Raw genomic sequence first — 18,684 nt, forward strand, 5'->3', positions numbered from 1 at the left:
ACACCACGGTTTGTCACTGTATTGCAAGACAATGAAGTTAAAAAAAAAATATGAAAAATGAAAATGAAAAGTAAAATAGAGAGGCTAAGGGGAAAACCCGCAAAGGGCACCTTAGGCCAATGGGGATTTGAGTTGAAAACCCGAAAAGGGCGGCTCAAATATTGATCAGAATGGGGCATGAGGTAATCAAAGCAACTCGAATCTTGACCAAATTAGGCATATGGTGATCTTGCTATGCCTGAATCAACAGGAAATGATAGACGACATCTTGGGGCATCGACAGAGCACTGTAGATCTCCTAAACACATGTCCAACTCAAAATGGACATTAGAAAGTTTGTACAGAGAAGTTCAAACTGCGATATCTGTGGCACCCAATTCTCATATTATTTGTTATTCTTGGAATACCTTTTTCCTTTCCAAGATATACATTCCCAATTAATTCATTTGTCGTCCTTCTTTACTATTTTCGATAATTTGTTCTTTTGAGCTATGCTTAGAACCAACTTTATTCTTATCCATTGTTATGACCATTTTTGCAAGCGTGTTGCATTGGAATAATAATTAATGGACTAATAAAACTTTCACAAAGGAAGTTTTGCATATTACTCTGAAAAGTTTCTAAATAATATAGGAGCCTGAAACAGGACTATTGTTTAGAACACACCAATTTTAAAGGTTGAAAATCTGAGAATGAATAATCTAAATTTAGCCATTCAAACTCCATCAAACCTGTGAGCCATTCAAACTCCATCAAATTCTATCAGTACAAGACTCTTGGAATTCTACAATAACAAACACAATGATACTATTTATTTTGTTACAAGAAAATTGAACAGAAAAGATCTCTACTTGGAAATGAAAATAATTTAGATGTAGATATTGAAACTCCAAATCTACTTGATAACACATAGTACATACTGAAAAAAAATCAAGGACTAACTGATCTTTAAGAAGAAGCTCTAGGTAAAGCACATTCTACATTATTGGATTTGTTCCTACAGCAATATCGGTATACTGAGACATAGATCCATCATCCGTTTGAACAAATATTTTACAATCTGAACTGCACTTTATATTTACAGAGCTTTATGTATTGGAAAATTAAAAGCCAAAGCAACATGGTCTGAGCATAATCACTCCCAAACTACTATAGCAACTGAACAAATTAGAGCAGAGCTTATGTGCTAAAAACGAGTTGCAAGTTCTCCATGAATAACATTTAATTACACGAATGACAGAGAAGTCTACAAGAGAAGAAGAAGACGTAAAAAAATTCCAGCATATAGTATATATCACGAAAGGAAGTGGTTGTTCAAAATAGCAAGTTGAGTCAATTACGCTTAATTCCAAAACACAAATGGCCAAATTCCTTGCACTTTTTTTCTTCTTTCTAAATCAACTGTCTCAGCAAAGATCACATGCAAGAAAGGGGTTAAAACAAGAAGTATAAGTAAAAGGGTACAAAGCATATTATGGTTCCACATAAAACTTCAGCTCCAACGGAAGAATGAACAAACTTCAATCCAGAATCTAAGAATTCAACTTTCAGGTAAGCATTTTTCCTTACATTTCGAGAATCATAGTCACTCATTCAAATAAAATATGTTTCAGAACACAAATGTCAGATTCGTATAATTTAGGAGAAATGAAAAAGCTCCAGCAACAAAGATTTTATGTGAAGTAGATATAGAATTTTTTTAAAAAAAACCTCGTGTTGCAACCGCCATTTCTCACTTACTCGTCCGCAAAGCATTTGGAATTACAAAAAAAATGAAATAAAAAAATTTAAAATAATTAAAAAAACACAGTGAAACATAACTAACAGAGGAAGTGAGCAATTAGAGAATGGCCGCAAAATGCAGGAAAAAGAAAAAAAGAGAGCAAAAAAGCAACAATGGAATCAAATCTAAAATACCTTTGGGAGATGTTTTCTTCTTGAAGATCTTCAACATGAGATTAACTTCACTGGTTTATCCTTCAAAAACAGACAAAAACCCTAAGAAACTAATTTCAATGTGAGAGCAATAGCACTTCCAGTGAGGGAGAGACCTGGGCATGAAAAAAGAGGGAGAAGGTTGGAAAGAAATGGGAAGAAGAATGAAAAAAAGAAGAAGATGCTTCAGACGTATTACACCCTCATCTAAACCAACTCCATAAAACGAGAAGAAGAAGAAGCAGAAATCGATGGAAGGGAAAGGAAAATTACCTCTGGAAGGGAAACGTGGGAGAATCGATGGAACGAAAGCTTGATGAGGGCAGAGAATGGAATAGAAAAAAAGAATAGGGAAGGAATCCCTAATCAGCGTTTGAGGCAGTGAATGACTATTACAGCCAATGAAGGTAATAGCCCCGTAACCGAATCGGGCCGTAATAGCATTACGGGCAACCAAATGCCCATTTGGTGGTGGGCCCGCAGAATAGGGGGAATGCATGCCTATTCCCCCCAACCAAACGCCCCATTAGGGATAAAAGAAATACTTATATCTAAATTTGGTAACTTTATCTTGGTATGTAAAAATTTTTTTGGTTGATATTATGGTGTTTGATACTTTTTTTCAATTTTACCTTTAAATTCGAATTTTGTTAAAGTGTGCTGATGTGACATTAAAATTTTTTTTGGTCAGAACATTTTCAAAATGGATTAAGAAACAAGAGCTTGGTACAAATTCCTTGACAACAACAAAAAAAAAAGTCACAACAAATCATACTAAAAACCCCTATTACAACGATAGAGATAAAAAATCTTAACTCATAAAAAATCTTGACTCCAAGTTTATTTAGACAGTCATCACTATTCAAAACTTTAAGGGAGCAAGTAGCTCATATTTGTCCAATATGTGAACGGGAGGAGATAGGGGTCTCCTGACCCAACCAATAAGGCTCACCCTCTTCTTTGTTTGCAATGCAACTCAATCTGTTGCTCTATTAGCATTTCACGTGATTAAGCTAAATCGAACATTACGGTTCTCTACAACCAGTTTGTCAAGCTTATTCAAGCCAGGTGCAAGCTTCCATATTGCTTTGCTATCCTTTTTGGAGGCCTTCTGAAAAATCACTTGTGAATCAGTTTCTAGATTCACCCACTCTATCTTGTGTCTAACAACATATTTAACACCGATGCACATGGCATGCAGTTCAACCAATTCAGCTGATTCTACAATCATCGCCTTCCCATACCCACTCTTTAAAGTTTTTGTTTCATCTCTAACAATCACTTCAATTCCAACTTTATTAGATTGCAAATCAAAGGTACCATCCTCATTTATTTTCAACCACCCAAGGTTAGGTTTTTTCCACAAGTTGCTAGCTTCTTCACTTGGGTCTCTTATCATATGATCTCTACTTTCTTGCATTAAACCATCACAAATATGAAATAAAACAACTTTTATTCTAAAGATAACCCTCTGAATATTAATTTCCTTTCTTGCCAACATTCTTTTGTTGTATCTGGTGCCCTAAGTGTAAAATTTTTATCAATATACACTTATAATTTTTCGATCAGATTGGTTAATAAAATAAATTCATTGATTATGATTCATATACTTTGTATTATTGTTCTCAACTAGTTTTTGCACGCAAAGTAAAATGGAAGCAAATGTTACTCATTGGTTATTTAAATGTTTAACTAATACTAAGCGATATTATGTGGTCGGATCGTAGTACGGAAAGACAACTTGTATTAGTAGACGAACCTTAACATATCCTTAGCCTAATCGAAAATAAGCAAATCGATTAAAATACTAATATGTCATCTATCAAGTTCAATTGGGAAGATACCTTGTCTTGAGCACCGAAACGGATGACTCCCAGAAGATAGAGACATAGATGTGATTGACTGGACTGACAATACATCAGAAAAGACCCAAGCATAATAGATCTTGAATCTGTTTATGGATTTATTCACTTGTGATGTTCATAGTGTGACATACATAAATCTTGAGTGGATGGCGGACTATGTATGCGTGACTCATACACTTTGATGTAAGTAAAAGCCTAAGTTCAAATAAATAAGGAATTGAAAGATGATGCGTTGGGTGTACGAATTTTGTAGTATATAGCGTCATTCACAACAATGGAATTCATATCCCAAAACATGGGTAAATGATATCCTTTCATTGGCATTACATGGTTAAAGAAAAGTAAACGTGGCAACAAGTTGTTCGTAATTGTGATGGATGACTTGATCACTATTTGATAGTGATTGACTTTTCATGAAGGAAGATGTAATGGCTACCATGAGATAAAATAATATCATATTAGGAGAACAAATATTATCCCCAAGAGATCAATGATACCCTATGAGGGTAACACACTTATGACAAGGTCATTGGATGAAACTGAGTAGTTGCTTTCGTAATTGTATGTCGTTGGGGAGAGTTTAGTCACGATACTACAGTGGAATGACTTTATGACTAAATAAATTTATAATTAATAGGTGAAAAGCCAAAACATAATTATAAATCATTTGAGCCTCAACTATACATGTCCAATCGATCTATCTACTAGCTCGTTGAAACCAGAAATGAATTCCTAGTGTGGATTCTTTCTTTCACTGAGTTCCTATAAGATGGTTTTTTGGCCTACCCTTCTACTGATCCTTAGATACTTCCCCCTAGACAACCATTTCAATTTTTTTTAGTCCAGGACGGGCTCCTTTTTTTACCATAGTCTTGAAGGACTTGCTAATGTCCCAACTTCTAGGATAACTAGTGAGATTCCATATCACTTTGGTGGATTAAGGCCCTCTTGGGATAAATAACAGTTGGATTACTTCCTTATAATCCACATTGTTTGAGGTACCATGCTTGAATGTGTAACATATCCATCTGTTGTGGGCCTTTCTGACCTTTAGTACTCCGCTGACTATCGTTGGAGTGGCTATTTGTGCCTATGATCTATCTCATATTGGTCCCCTATGGAACTAGCCATTTGGTGGGTACTTTCTTAATGGCTTTCCCCTTTTGGTAACTCTATCTATTATTGGGTTCTAACTAACTCCTCCCGTCCTTGTGGACTAACCAACATACTTCGATCAACAACTAACATACAGGGTTCCTTGAGCACCCTCTGGAGATTCTTGATGGTGAATCCTTATTTGTGATCCTCGGTTAAGCCTTAATTCATTTGCCTATACACCAGACACTACTAGTGTGTTAATTTACGTGACTACTTCTTGTTGGGTACCACCCATATGACCTACTGGCTTTCACAACTACTTTTCTAATAGTCTTTTCCCACTTTTATTCAATGGCTTATTCCTTCGACCTGCTTGGCTAACTATTATGTGTCCATACTTTCATTTTTCCCCTAACTCTTCTTTCCTGTTTACAGAAGTTCCCACTATTGTCATCTTGACTGACCACCCGTGTTTATTATCTCGACAGACCTCACAAGCTGCCATAGCTGAGCTATGATCTTACTTGCTAGGTTCCATGTTTAATGTCCTGGCGGACTCCATTGTTTTCCATAACCAAGCTATGGCATTACACATTATAATCCCTGTGTTTACTATCTCGGTTGACTATCCCATATTTAATGTCTCGTCAGACTATCTCGTGTTTAACTTTCTGTCAGACTATCTATGATACCGTAACGTCTTTTAATCATGGTCTTACACAACATAACCTCGTGTTTACTGTCCCGTAAACTATTAAAGGATGCCAAAGTGTCTTTCAGCCATGATCTTAGTCCTATTCAACCATTCCGGTGTGCTTTAGAATGATGCCATAACATCTTTCAGTTGTGGTCTTACTTATTTCTATCATGATGCTATAACATCTTTTAGTTATGGTTTTACTCATTTTTGGTATATAGCCTCCGATTAAACCCATGACCTAGCCATGATCTTTTTATTTATCTTTCCTATTGCATTTAATCCATTCCTACATTTCACCACCTAGACTTGATGCTCAAATACTTCAGTGTCCCCTTCGCAAGGCTTGGAGCTTCGCACATCACGAGTGCACCCAGCAACACCGTATGACGGTATCTAACAGAATCATCCCTTGTTCTCTATCCTATCTTCATCTATTTCCCTTGATAATTTCCCTTTTAGTATTCTATATAAAATGCACGCATTTTAGAAATAAGACCTTATAGGATCATGCAAGATGAACTAAAATGGCAGATACTAGTATATAATACAAAAATCAGTAGAGATAATTCGTCATTCAAAAAATGGAGTATAGAAACTCACCTAAAGTTTCTTCACCTTCCTTCCCCAGCTTAGCTTTCCCGAATTATAGAGCTCCTACTCTCTCCTGAAAGCTAAGCATATAACCAAAGTCATGAGCTAAGCTCAGAATATTTAGTTTAAACTTAATTCTTAGAAACATACAGAACCCTAGAAAGTTTCTTGAAAATCCTTGACTTTACTTTCTAAATCTTACGTGTATAGAAGGACTAAGAACTTTACCAGTTCGCTGGTCTCTCTATTCTTTCTATCAAAAACTCATTATCATCACTCCATGTAGAGCTTCCCCTAACTATCTCTTCTTCGAAGCAACCAAAGAAGAAAATGAAGAGGAGAATAAAGTGAAAAAGAAAAATGAGAAGAATTCCCTCTTGGGAAACCATTTCCCCAACTATATATAGCCCCCTCTCTCACAGTCTTCAACCCTTTAAGAACAATCCATTGCCAACTATTTCGTCCCCCACTAAGGGACCACGCTGGTTCTAATCTATCTGAACCAGATTTGAAGCTCAACTATCCAAACCAGCTTCAAATTTTTTGGTAAGGATCGTCGGCTAGTGGTCTCTTTTAATTTAATCCCTAACTATCCGACTTTATGGGTTTAAAGGAAATTAGGTGTGACAGATTCTTAGTTAAGAGTGACTATCAATATAATTAGTATAGATTTATTAGCTTAGTTAACGATTAACGAATCAATTGACCATTGATTTATCATTTACATTTTCTAAAATATGGAATAAAATTAGATTAGTTAGTTTAATTGATAATTTAAATTTAGTTTATAAACAATTTTTTATTTGAACTTGCATTAATAATTTTTGACTCGATTAGATTAGTAATTGCTTAACTTGTAATTAACTTGGTAAATACATTTACCCAATTGACAATCCTTTGGGTTCGAACCTAAGGATACTCGAGTGTCCTATTGGCACTACAAATTTTACAATTGACACTGTACGCTTACAGTTAAAAACTCACTTTTAAATTATTTTATAAAATTATTTGTATTTCTGCGCATGCGACACACAGTCATTGATGGATGCCCATACTTGATCTCTATTCCTCCGAGGTGCCCAGAAAGCATCCATCAAGGGCTTATTCACCTCCAGTTCAACACGCATGCAAAGAAAGCTCCTCCCAAGTCCACCATAACCTTATGGACCATCAACCTTAATCACTCGTCCTAGATGTTCTCTTATGTTTCTCGCATTTTTTCGATTCAACATCTTCATAGGAAGATTATGAATCTGGATCCAAAAATGGATTCAAGAGAAATCAATTTTAGAAATAACTAAATCCTTTTCCCACCTCTGCAACTGAATTAGATTACTCATAATTGGACCAATGGCTCTCATAAATTACCCTTTGCATTTTCGTTTCAGATCTAAAGGAGATCGCAAAAACATTTTCCCTTTGACGAAATTCCGTAAAAAAAATTGAGAACTCCTTTGTGTCACTGCAAGGCTTTGATCATCCCCCTCATCCAATCAAATCTCCATAGACTTGAAACAGAAAAGAATAGAGTAAGAAAGTTGCGCACAACACTACTTCCAACCATTTGGTCGCAAAACCTAAGTATTCAATTAGATTAAAAAAAAAGAAAAAGAAAAAGAAAGAGACCTACGTTGAGAATAGAGTTAAGGACACCTTAGAAAAGGGAACAACGCTTACAAGAAAGAAAAAAAAAGTCTTAGAGGGAAAACTCCTGAGAGTAAAACTTTGACTTAGGTTGGATTTAAACAAGGATTTTCTTGTGACACTGAGATGATGTCATGTGATCATATGAATTCTAAAAAGAAAATTAAAAGAATTTATAAGTTTTTTTTTTATAGTTTTTAGATTTTATATAAAATTTTCAAGAGATTATGTAACAATAACATTAATGAAGGGTCTGTTTGATTGACGGAATTGATTTTCCGGAAAATCGTTTCCAACTTTTCCAGCGTTTGATTGGCGGAAAACATTTTCCATTTGAAAAATGAACTCCAAAATAAGAGAAAATGAGTTACATTTTAGGGAAAATGTCTTACCCTTTCAATTTCTGTAAGACATTTTCCGTGCTCTCCTCTCCATCGCCTCCTTCATTCATTCCTTCATTTCCGGTAGAAAGCTGCTTCTGTTTATCGATTTTCCAGTAACTTGTTTTTTAATTATTCAATACTTATTTTTTTAACACAATTACAAATAATTTATTTGATATTAGTTTTTTTCAATTTATAACGATTAATATTGTAGCTTAATAATTGAATATTATTATAAATAAATCATTGCAATATATGTAAAAATAATTTAAAATATAAAAATTTATTAATATATATTAATATATGTAAAAATAACTTTTCCGAAAAATATTTTTAAAAATCTGCCAAGCAATGAAAATATTTTACATGATTCAATCAAACACTAGAAAATATTTTCCAAGAAATCATTTTACAGAAAAGTAAAACATTTTCCAGAAATCATTTTACGGAAAATATTTTACTGGCAATCAAACAGACCCGAAAATAAAGTTCAAGAAAAAATGGTTCTAAAACTTACGTGAACACAAAAAAGCTGAAGAATTAAGTTAAGAAAAAAAATCAAATTTAATGACTAAATATTGGTGTATCCCTAAAATTTATAATATTAATAAATAAAAAAGCCACGTGGGTGGAAGATAAGATCATCAAAATGCCTAGTCATCCAACCTCTTACATTAAAATATATACCTAATTGTTCAATGTTAACATTTTTCAAAAAGCTCTCTAAGTAGATTTGATTAATATAATATTAAAGAAGAATTAGAGTATGAGGGGATCAGATCTTTTGTTTTGGTTAAAATGATGTTAAAATGGATTAAATTAAATTCTTAATTTGTAGAAATTAGGATTAACTATTTTCTTTTCGTTGAATTAAAAGGTAAAAATTATTAAATTGAATCAATAATTTTAGAAAATCAATAACAGTTGAGTGCAGTGCATTCTTAGGAAGATACTTCTAATTTGAATCTTGGAGATGACATTATCGAGAGAGACAACTATAGAACTAGAAATGATTAGTTTTCATGAACTATAAAGTAGATATAAAAAAATTAGAAAAGCTAAGAAAATGATATTAAACTATTTAATTAAGGGGGTCGAAGCTCCTGCCTACAGGGGTGAAGCTAGAAAATTTTTCTTGGGCCGAAATTATTTTTTAATTTTTATGAGAGTTAAAATGTAATTTCTCAATTTTAATAGTTTATATATTTATAATTTTTTAAAGGACTAAATCAAAATTTTATCATTTTTTGAAGTAAAAGTGCAATTTTACCTATAATACTAATTTAGAATTTTATAAATTGTAAAATACCAAAAGTAAATTTCTCATTTTAGGGGAGCGGGGGCCTACCCCCTTGTCTACCTACTTCATTTAGATCAATTTTGGGTTTGAGTAATTTTTTTATTTAAATTATTTTTCATGTTCAAGTGATTTAATGAGCTCATATCATTTCAAAGTTATGATTACTTCAAGTTTAAAACATTTCAAATTACTTGTTTGAATTATTTTGGATTTGAGTTATTTCAAATTCAAGTTATTTTGGCTTTGTGTTAGTTTGAATTCGAGTTGGCTGAGTGAAGTATATGATTTATATAGGTGAATATACTTGAGAGGTCTCTCTATTATAAGAACTTGATCAATTTAGTCCATGCACTATTAAATGGATCAAATTAGTCTTTGTACTATTAAAAAGAATTAAATAAGGCCAAATTGGAATAGAGTTAACATTTACGGTTTAACAAAGTTAATATTTTTAAAATTTTTATGGTTTTATAAATAAAAGTTTTATTTGAAATTGAACTACAATTGAAAATAAATTAATTTCAAGATATTTTTATACAATAAATGTTAACTCTATTATAATTTGAACTTATTTGACTCTTTTAATAGTACAATGATGAAATTGGTCTATTTAATAATAGAGGACTAAATTAATCCAATTCATATAATATAAGGACCTCCTGATACTTTAACCAATTTATATATATCTCAGTTTTTGGAGTTAAATATTTAGCAAATGACGTCTAAAGGATTTACACTAAATAAAAGTTGAGACACTATCTTTGATTTTTGACCATAATATTATAATTAATATAACTAAACAACGGAGGTATTAATCTATACTTAGTAAAAATTATTCAAAGTCTAAATCTCAACTTAGATTTAATATATTTATTTACTTTGTACATTATTAACTAATAAAGTTTATGAATTTCAAGAAAAAAATGAATTTGAAGTGATATAGACGAGGGGCTGGTAGGGGCTCGATTCCTCTAGATGGAAAATTTTCTTGTTTAAGATTTCTAAAATTTTAAATTAATAAATGTAAAATTACACGTTGATTCCTTTAAAATGATAAAAATTTGATTTAATCTTTTAAAATTATAAAGATATAGACTATTAAAATTGTGAAATTACATTTTACTATCGTAAAAATTATAATTTAATTTCGACCCTAAAAATTTTCCAACTTCACCCTATGTACATGATAAGAAAATATATATATATATATTTTATTTGAATTGATTTTTTGTCTTAAAGCATTGCGCATCGCTTGATATTTTCTTTATTTAAAAAATTGATAAATATTTGAAATAAAGAATAATCCTCCTTTATCATTATTATTAATTGATATCGAATATTCGAATTTACAAGTTAAGATGTAGTTTCAATATTTAATAAATCTATTACTTTCCTTCATCAATAAGTCAACTATTTTGACCGAATCAAATAGAGGTTGGCCTAATTAAGGATTTACCCTTGTTTATAATATATAATCATGTACACTCAATCCAATAATATCAAAATCAAAGTTGATTAATTGAAAAACCAATCAAATTAAAATTGATTTGGTATATATGGCCAGTTTTCTTAACTAAAGTTGGTTGAATTTAATTTTTATGTTAAAATCTATTACATCCATTTTAAAAAAACAATTGACCAAATCAACCGATTAAACCAGTTGCTCCTCTATGAAACCTATACCAAACTTTCTATAGTATTTAAAGTTACAATACCAACAACAATAGGAAATGTCATAATAAGAATCAACCACAATGGGAGCATCATGGGGAATAGTCTGAGTGGTGTGTTAATAAAGAGTCTCAATAAAGGAGGAAGTAAGGAGGAAAAGGTGGTGAAGATAAGAAAACTGATTCATCTGTGATAAGTGGAGAGCTGAAGTAAAAGGTTGAGGAGGAGAAAGAAGAGGATGATGAGTAAGGAGAAGGCTGAGGGGGTACACTCGAGTTTTCTTGAAGAAGAGGGGGAGATACTTCGTTTCTCTTGCTTTGAGGTATATATAGGAGGGTGCCACTCGTTTGGTAGTGCCACGTAGCCGACAATACGGAAAGTAGGCCTATTTGTGTGGTCGGCCAAGTAGCAAGGTCATTATAGGTCAGTTGTCGCTATATACGATCCTACTCTAATATTCTCCTTGCTGAGATTGTATGAAGTTGTTATAACTTAGTAGTCCATCAGTGATTCCCACGGAGAGTTCATAACGGATGGTCTCTAGATGGTTCAAATGGGATTTGTGAAGGGTTGATCATGAATGGTTCTGAATGGGGACTTACCACAAAAGGCATTAAGCAGAAGGTTGCTCGTGAGTTGCATCCAACGGAAGGTCTTTACCAAGCCGTCTCATGTTCTGTCACATGTTCTCGCCACAGTAGGGTATAAAATGGTGCCTTTCTAATAACAAAGTGCACCCTTAGAAGATCAGATGGAAGCTCTAAGGAAAGAGAAGGAATCTTTTCGTAGAACCAAGTCCAATAATGTTGAATAGACCTCATACTCCAACGATCCCAAGGCTTAAAAAATTGCTAGTGAGCAGATGCCTAATCTGTGTCCTATATATATAATTTGACCTAAACACACATGCTAAGGAAACCCTTGAAATTTATAAAAATATTAGAAGGATTAAACGGTGAACAATAATGCATCTTACATTCATTGACTTCATGATATTTTATTCCCATATTATATGCAATAGTAAGACCAAATTATCAATCAAGTAAATTTAACAGTTTGCTTCAAAGTTAAATTCCTCAATTTTCTAATAGACATTTCAACCTATAGTACAAGGACCTATTGGGTAATTTAACCATAAGTTTATTATAAAATACAATGCGTATAAGATCAGATTTGCTAGCAGAGAAAAGAATAAGAAAATGATCCTTATGGTTACCAAAAAAGAAAATAGTTTTATGAAGCGGAAGCACTCATGTGAAGTGCAACCAAAGATGCATACAAACCATCTTTGATATTTATCAAGGTGTCATGTTTTCCTTTCTCTACAATGACACCATTTTTAACCACTGCAATCACATCTGCATTTTTTATTGTCGACAGCCGATGAGCAACCACCACTGTTGTGCGGTTCACCATGATTCTATCTAATGCATCCTGAACCACCCTCTCTGATTCGGCATCCAACGCACTCGTTGCCTCGTCTAGGAGAAGTATCTTCGGACTTTTAACTATGGCTCGTGCAATGGCTACCCTTTGCTTTTGTCCTCCTGATAATTGAACACCTCGCTCTCCTACTACCGTGTCGTAACCCTATATGATAATTGATTATAAAGTGATTGTATGAACGCACTGAGTTAAACCCGGATTTTGTTATCGAGTTCTCACCTGTTGTAATGAACTTATGAACTTGTGAGCATTGGCCAACTCTGATGCAGCTAAGATTTCTGCCTCGGTTGCATTTCCTCCCTTTCCGTATGCAATGTTGGCACGGATTGTTTCGTTAAACAAAACAGGTTCTTGGCTAACAAGCCCCATTTGTTGCCTCAACCATTTTAATTGGAGGGTTCGGATTTCAACTCCATCAAGAGTGATATGTCCCGAATCTGGATCGTAAAATCTCTGCAATAATGAAATCACTGTGGATTTCCCACTCCCACTTTCTCCAACCAAAGCAACAGTCTGAAAAAAAGTTGACAATAACGTATGTATGATTTAGTCTCTATGAAATGGCAAATGGATTGTTTTGTTACCTTGCCAGCATGGATAGACAAACTCAAGTCTTGGAAAATTTGAATGTCTGGCCTTAATGGGTACTTGAAACTAACATGATGAAGCTCGATTTCTGCCTTCACGTTTTCTAGTGTTGTCCCGGACTCATCGCTCAGGTCTATCTTAGACTCGCGGTCGATAATTGCAAATATGGAAGCAGCAGCTGACTTGGCTTTGCTGGAATCAGGAGCAAAGGAGCTTGATTGAGTAATTCCAATAGTTGCCATTGTCAAACCAAAGAAAACCTGCAAAACTAGATATCAGTCTCATTCTCATAGTTATATACATAGTGAATAGGTCTCAAAATGGTTCCAATAGAACTGGATTTTAGACTCACTTGAAAAACATCTGAGAATTTTACGTGACCGTGCTTGACAAGCTGAGCTCCGGCATAGAAATTGGTAGCATAAACAGAAAACATCAAAAAGAATGACAGTCCGAATCCTGATCCACTAATCAACCCTTGCTTAATCCCTGTTTGCAATGGACCCTCGCATTTCTTGCTATAGAGTTGCATCATTTTTTCCTCTGCACAAAATGAAGCTACTGTTCTTATACTCCCGACAGCATCATTAGCAACTTGGCTTGCGTCTTCATACATCATCTGTAACCATTTATATTTACATCCAAATGAATTATATGCATATAACATAATGCATTAGATATTGAGGTCGATAGTTTTGAGCATACCTTTGCATCTGCACTAAATCCCTTCATGAAATTTGCTTGAAAATATCCAGTGAATCCTATCAAAGGGACTAGTCCTAGCATTATAAGAGCCAATTGCCAACTTGCAACAAAAGCAATGACCAAACCAGCAATGGCAGATGCAAGGTTTGATACCATCTGAGCTAGTGCATCTCCAACTAGGCCACGTATTGAGGCTGCATCAACCGAGAGCCTTGCACCGATTGAACCACTGGAATTATCTGGTTCATCAAACCAACCAACTTCCATGTGAACCACCTTCGAAAAACACATTAATCTGATTTTTTGGATTAGTTTACATCCAGCAATGGAGAAAAAGTATGTTCGTGCTGGAGATGCCAATAATGATGCCAGGCCAAGGGCCATAAATATCAGTGCCCAGAATCTCGTATCCTTTTTCAACTCATCAGGTGGTTTAAAGAATGTTTCAATCACATGGGAAAGCAGCAGACCATAAATTGGCAGTATGACACCATTGGCAACAGCGGCTATAGTTCCAAGTAGGAGAACAGGAATCTCTGGCTTGTTGAGGTAAGCTAGCCGACGGATAGGAACCTCTAGAGGCTGCTTTAATGGCTGTTTGGAAGGGTCTTCGGTATCTACTGTTGAAGAATCATTGACATTCATTCCAGTAGGCAAACCGAAGGCTACAGAGAAAGAATGGTGGCTGCTATCTCCGATAGATGATCCCCTACTGATTGATCGCTTCATTGATCTTCTCAGGCTTGACTGTCTAAATGATTCTGGGGTAACTTCTGATACATCTGCTACTTGTTCTGACTCTTTATTTACTTCTTGTAACCGAATAAGCTGAGAGTACGCTCCCTCGGGATCTTTGAGTAGTTCTGAATGTGACCCTGATCGATTCACAAAATGTTATTAGTGCTTAAGCAAATGCATCTCTCAACATATTGAGCCAACTCAATCAGTTCAACTAGTGTTAGTTAATGTCAGTTAGTCTGTTGAAATCAGTTAGAGGTTAGTTCTTCTGTTATGAAGTAGTTAGATTTTGCTGTAAAGCATACTCATGTGCTTATGAATCAGGTTGATATAATCAAGAATTCTCAGATTGCTTCTAAGTTTGTTTTTGTTTTTGCATCGTTTCCTAGCTGTTCTATGCAACATAGCTTCCGTTATGAGCAAGTTAAAACAATTCAAGTAAGACATTCTTTTAACCTACCTTTTTCAACCATCTTTCCTCGATGAATTACGGCAATTGTATTTGCATTTCTCACGGTACTCAAACGATGAGCAACGATGACCGTAGTCCTATTGCCCATTATGCGGTCCAATGCCTCTTGTACCACTCTTTCAGATTCTGCATCTAATGCACTTGTAGCTTCGTCTAAAAGCAAAATCCGAGGGTCCTTTAGAATTGCTCTTGCTATTGCAACTCTCTGCTTCTGTCCACCAGAAAGCTGAGTCCCATGCTCTCCAACCATGGTATCTAGCCCCTACATATGAAGTTCAAAGTCGACATATCTTTTATAAAATGTATGATACGAACAAGAAATAATCATGTTCTTCAGAAAAGGGATTAGAACCTGAGGTAGTTTATCGATGAACTTAGCAGCATTTGCAAGTTCAGCCGCGGCTTGTATCTCTTCTATGGTTGCATCTTCTTTTCCATATGCAATATTATCCTTAATGCTTGATGTAAACAACACAGGTTCTTGGCTAACAAGGCCAATCTTACCCCTGATCCATCTAAGTTGGAAATCTTTGAGGTTAATGCCATCGATAAGCACTTCACCGGCTAGTGGATCATAAAACCTTTCTATAAGACTAATTACAGTTGATTTCCCACTTCCACTTTCTCCAACTAAAGCAGCTGTTGTACCACATGGAATAGAAAGAGAGAATCCACTGAAAATTTGCTCTTCTGGCCTGGCTGGATAACTGAAATAAACATCCCTCAATTCCACATCCCCGTGAATGTCCTCCAACACTTTCCCACTCATATCGTATGGGTCGATCTCAGGCTTCCTATTGATGGTCTTGAACATCTTAAATGCCGCAGCTTGACCAGCAGCAAATGCACTCATGCATGGCGATGCCTGCCCCAGGGACCTTAAACATCCATAACCATTAAGGGTTCAGCCTATGAACTATGAAGCATGCATCATAATTAAGTCGAAATTTAAAGTTTTCACTTACATTGAACCGGTCAATACAGCGATAATCACATTAACTACTTCACCACCAGTGTACCCTTTCTCCAAAATCATCTTCCCACCAAACCATACAGCCAAAGAATAACTGCAGAATATGATCAACAAGACTACACCGAGACCGAGTCCAGCAGCAGTTCCCTCATGAACACCTGATTTATAAGCCGTAGCAAGAAGTTTGTTGTAATTGCTTATGGCTTGCTTCTCACCAGTAAATGATGCAACCTGGAATAAGATGAAACAATTAGTCATATATTAAAAAACAACAACTGTGTTTTATGTAGAACATACGGTTCTAATTGAACCAATTGTCTGTTCAACAACGGTGGCAGCTTGAGCATAAGCAGTTTGTCCACGAGTTGCCATCTTAGATATAATGACAGCCATCGTTGCACCAGATATTACAAGGAGAGGGATAGATGACAACATGACAAGAGTTAGAAGCCATCCCTTGACAAATGCTATAATGAAACCTCCAAAGAATGTGGACAGCAATTGTAAAACCTTCCCAACCTGCAAAACAAATACGTAAACATTTTGATGATTGGTTCTATATGATGATTTCCATAGGACTTGTTCATTGATTCGATATATATACCTTTTCTCCCATGGCATCTTGTATGAGGACTGTGTCACCAGACATACGTCCAACGACCTCTCCCGTGTTTGTTTCAACATCAAAGAAAGCAATATCTTGTCTCAATATGGTTTTCAAGTACAAGCCCCTTATTCGAGCAGCTTGTCTCTCACCTGTGACCATCCAGCAACTCACCTCTGAAAAGCAAGTCCAAGCTTCCTTAATCTCTGGTTAAAATGAGACATAAAGAACTCAAAACAAGAGATTTACTTACGGAGAAACGCCGCCACCCCGGCCCCAACCGCGAGGTAGACAAATTTCAAAGAAACCTATGATTTTTGCAAGAATCGTGTTAATGATGCCTTCATTTCAAGAACTGACAAACAAATACAAGTTATAAGACATAACTATACCTTTGAGACCACATGAACCACTTGGTTATTACTCTGGTTTTGTCCAAAAGCGTTAACAAGATCTCCGAATAAGATTGTCATAAGGGGCATACATAAACCGTTCCCGACCGCACCGACTGTACCAACGATCATTAACAAGATATCGGTTGAATCTGCGAACACAAACAATTTGTGAAACGGAACAGTGTTGGTTTTCTCATCTCCTTTGCTGGTTTCCTGGCTTTTTGATGTGCAGGCCTTGTGCAAGTTGGTATCACCATTAAAGCCATTCTCAGTAGCCATTGTTATGACTTCTCAAGCTATATTAATTTGGTTGATGCTCAACAACTTCAGAATTTATACTGCAGCTGCAGCAATGAATTTAAGGTACAACATTTGAGGATTCAAAGGATTTCTTATCCTATAAGCAACTAAAACAAAAACCTCAGTTTTTGGATTCCACAGATTTAGATTAAAAAACAAGAATAAAAATTTTTACAAAGAAAACCAGGCAGACACAGCATTAAGATCATTGTTTTAATCCCAGGAAAGAAATAAAAAAGCCTCCTTGAAGTAAAAAAATCAATTCACATTAAATAAAAAATTATAACTTTCTTGAGGACGTATAAATTTAGCACCTTGGTTAAATTTATTCCATGAGCCCAAAAAAAAAAAAAAAAGAAAGAAAAACCCACATAGGGCAGTCATGATTCATATTAAAAAAACAATACCAAACCCCTGTTTTTGGCATCAAAAGCTGAAAGCTTCATCATCATTTGAACACTGAATGAAGAACATACCATTGATAGAACCATCATTTATGCACAACCCAAATCCCCAAAATCACTAAAAATGATGAAAAAGTAGTCATTGAGAAACATTTACATACCCAAAGTTCAAAGGGCAGCTGAAATGAAAAAAAAAAAAAAAACTCAGTCTTTGGCTTTTCTCTCTGTGTTTTGAGCTGTTTAGAGACATGTATACTTACATTGGTTCTTTTCCTTTGAAAGTTTATGACTTGCTGCCACTGGAAATAACAATCATGCAAACGATAATCACACTTAGTACCAATTAAATCACCAAACAAATAATATTAATCATTTAAAGAAAGAACAACGTCGGACACATGAAGACTCTCAAGACAAATCATCAAATATTTTATTTTAAAATATACCTAATTATTCACAGTTATTGTCTAAGAAATATCTAAATAAATTTTATTAATATGATATTGAAGAGGATTTAAAGTATACATATATGCCATTAGACCTAACTATTTGAATAGACTCAATTTGAGTTAAACGAGTGTTTGAACTAAAAATAATAGAAAGAACATCTAACTACAAGCGTAATAATCACGTCTTGTAATTATAAGAATTTTAACTTTTCTTTATATATTTTAGATATCACATACTTATGACATAGTTAGGACTGCTCGTAAATATAAAAATTTCCATTTAAGTTTTTAAAATTTTAAAAATTTGAATTATTAAAGGTAAAATTACGTTTTGACCCTAAAAATGATAAAATTTTGATTTAACCATTTAAAAATTATAAAGATATAGGCTATTAAAATGATGAAATTACATTTTACTATTGT

General features: G+C 34.5%; 1 protein-coding gene across 4 annotated transcripts; it reads right to left on the reverse strand.

The window, feature by feature from the left end:
* Nucleotides 1–12,242: 12,242 nt before the first annotated feature.
* On the reverse strand, nucleotides 12,243–18,273 carry LOC105764013 (ABC transporter B family member 4). 4 transcript variants are annotated; one of them, XM_012582450.2, is made up of 14 exons: nucleotides 18,073–18,273; nucleotides 17,974–17,991; nucleotides 17,106–17,452; nucleotides 16,967–17,021; nucleotides 16,714–16,889; nucleotides 16,407–16,628; nucleotides 16,102–16,340; nucleotides 15,489–16,014; nucleotides 15,125–15,398; nucleotides 13,927–14,801; nucleotides 13,574–13,840; nucleotides 13,218–13,481; nucleotides 12,853–13,146; nucleotides 12,243–12,777 (listed from the first exon to the last, which is right to left on the reverse strand). In XM_012582450.2, the coding sequence occupies exons 3-14, from the start codon at nucleotides 17,385–17,387 to the stop codon at nucleotides 12,421–12,423; spliced, it is 3,831 nt and encodes a 1,276-aa protein (XP_012437904.1). In that variant the 5' UTR covers nucleotides 17,388–17,452; nucleotides 17,974–17,991; nucleotides 18,073–18,273; the 3' UTR covers nucleotides 12,243–12,420. The 4 variants fall into 4 exon arrangements, with proteins under 4 accessions (XP_012437904.1, XP_012437901.1, XP_012437902.1 ...); XM_012582447.2 differs by lacking the exon at nucleotides 17,974–17,991; XM_012582448.2 differs by having other exon boundaries at nucleotides 17,974–18,083.
* Between the last annotated feature and the right edge of the window lie 411 nt (nucleotides 18,274–18,684).

This window comes from Gossypium raimondii, chromosome 12 (assembly GCF_025698545.1).
Source record: "Gossypium raimondii isolate GPD5lz chromosome 12, ASM2569854v1, whole genome shotgun sequence".
NCBI classification, from domain to species: Eukaryota; Viridiplantae; Streptophyta; class Magnoliopsida; order Malvales; family Malvaceae; genus Gossypium; species Gossypium raimondii.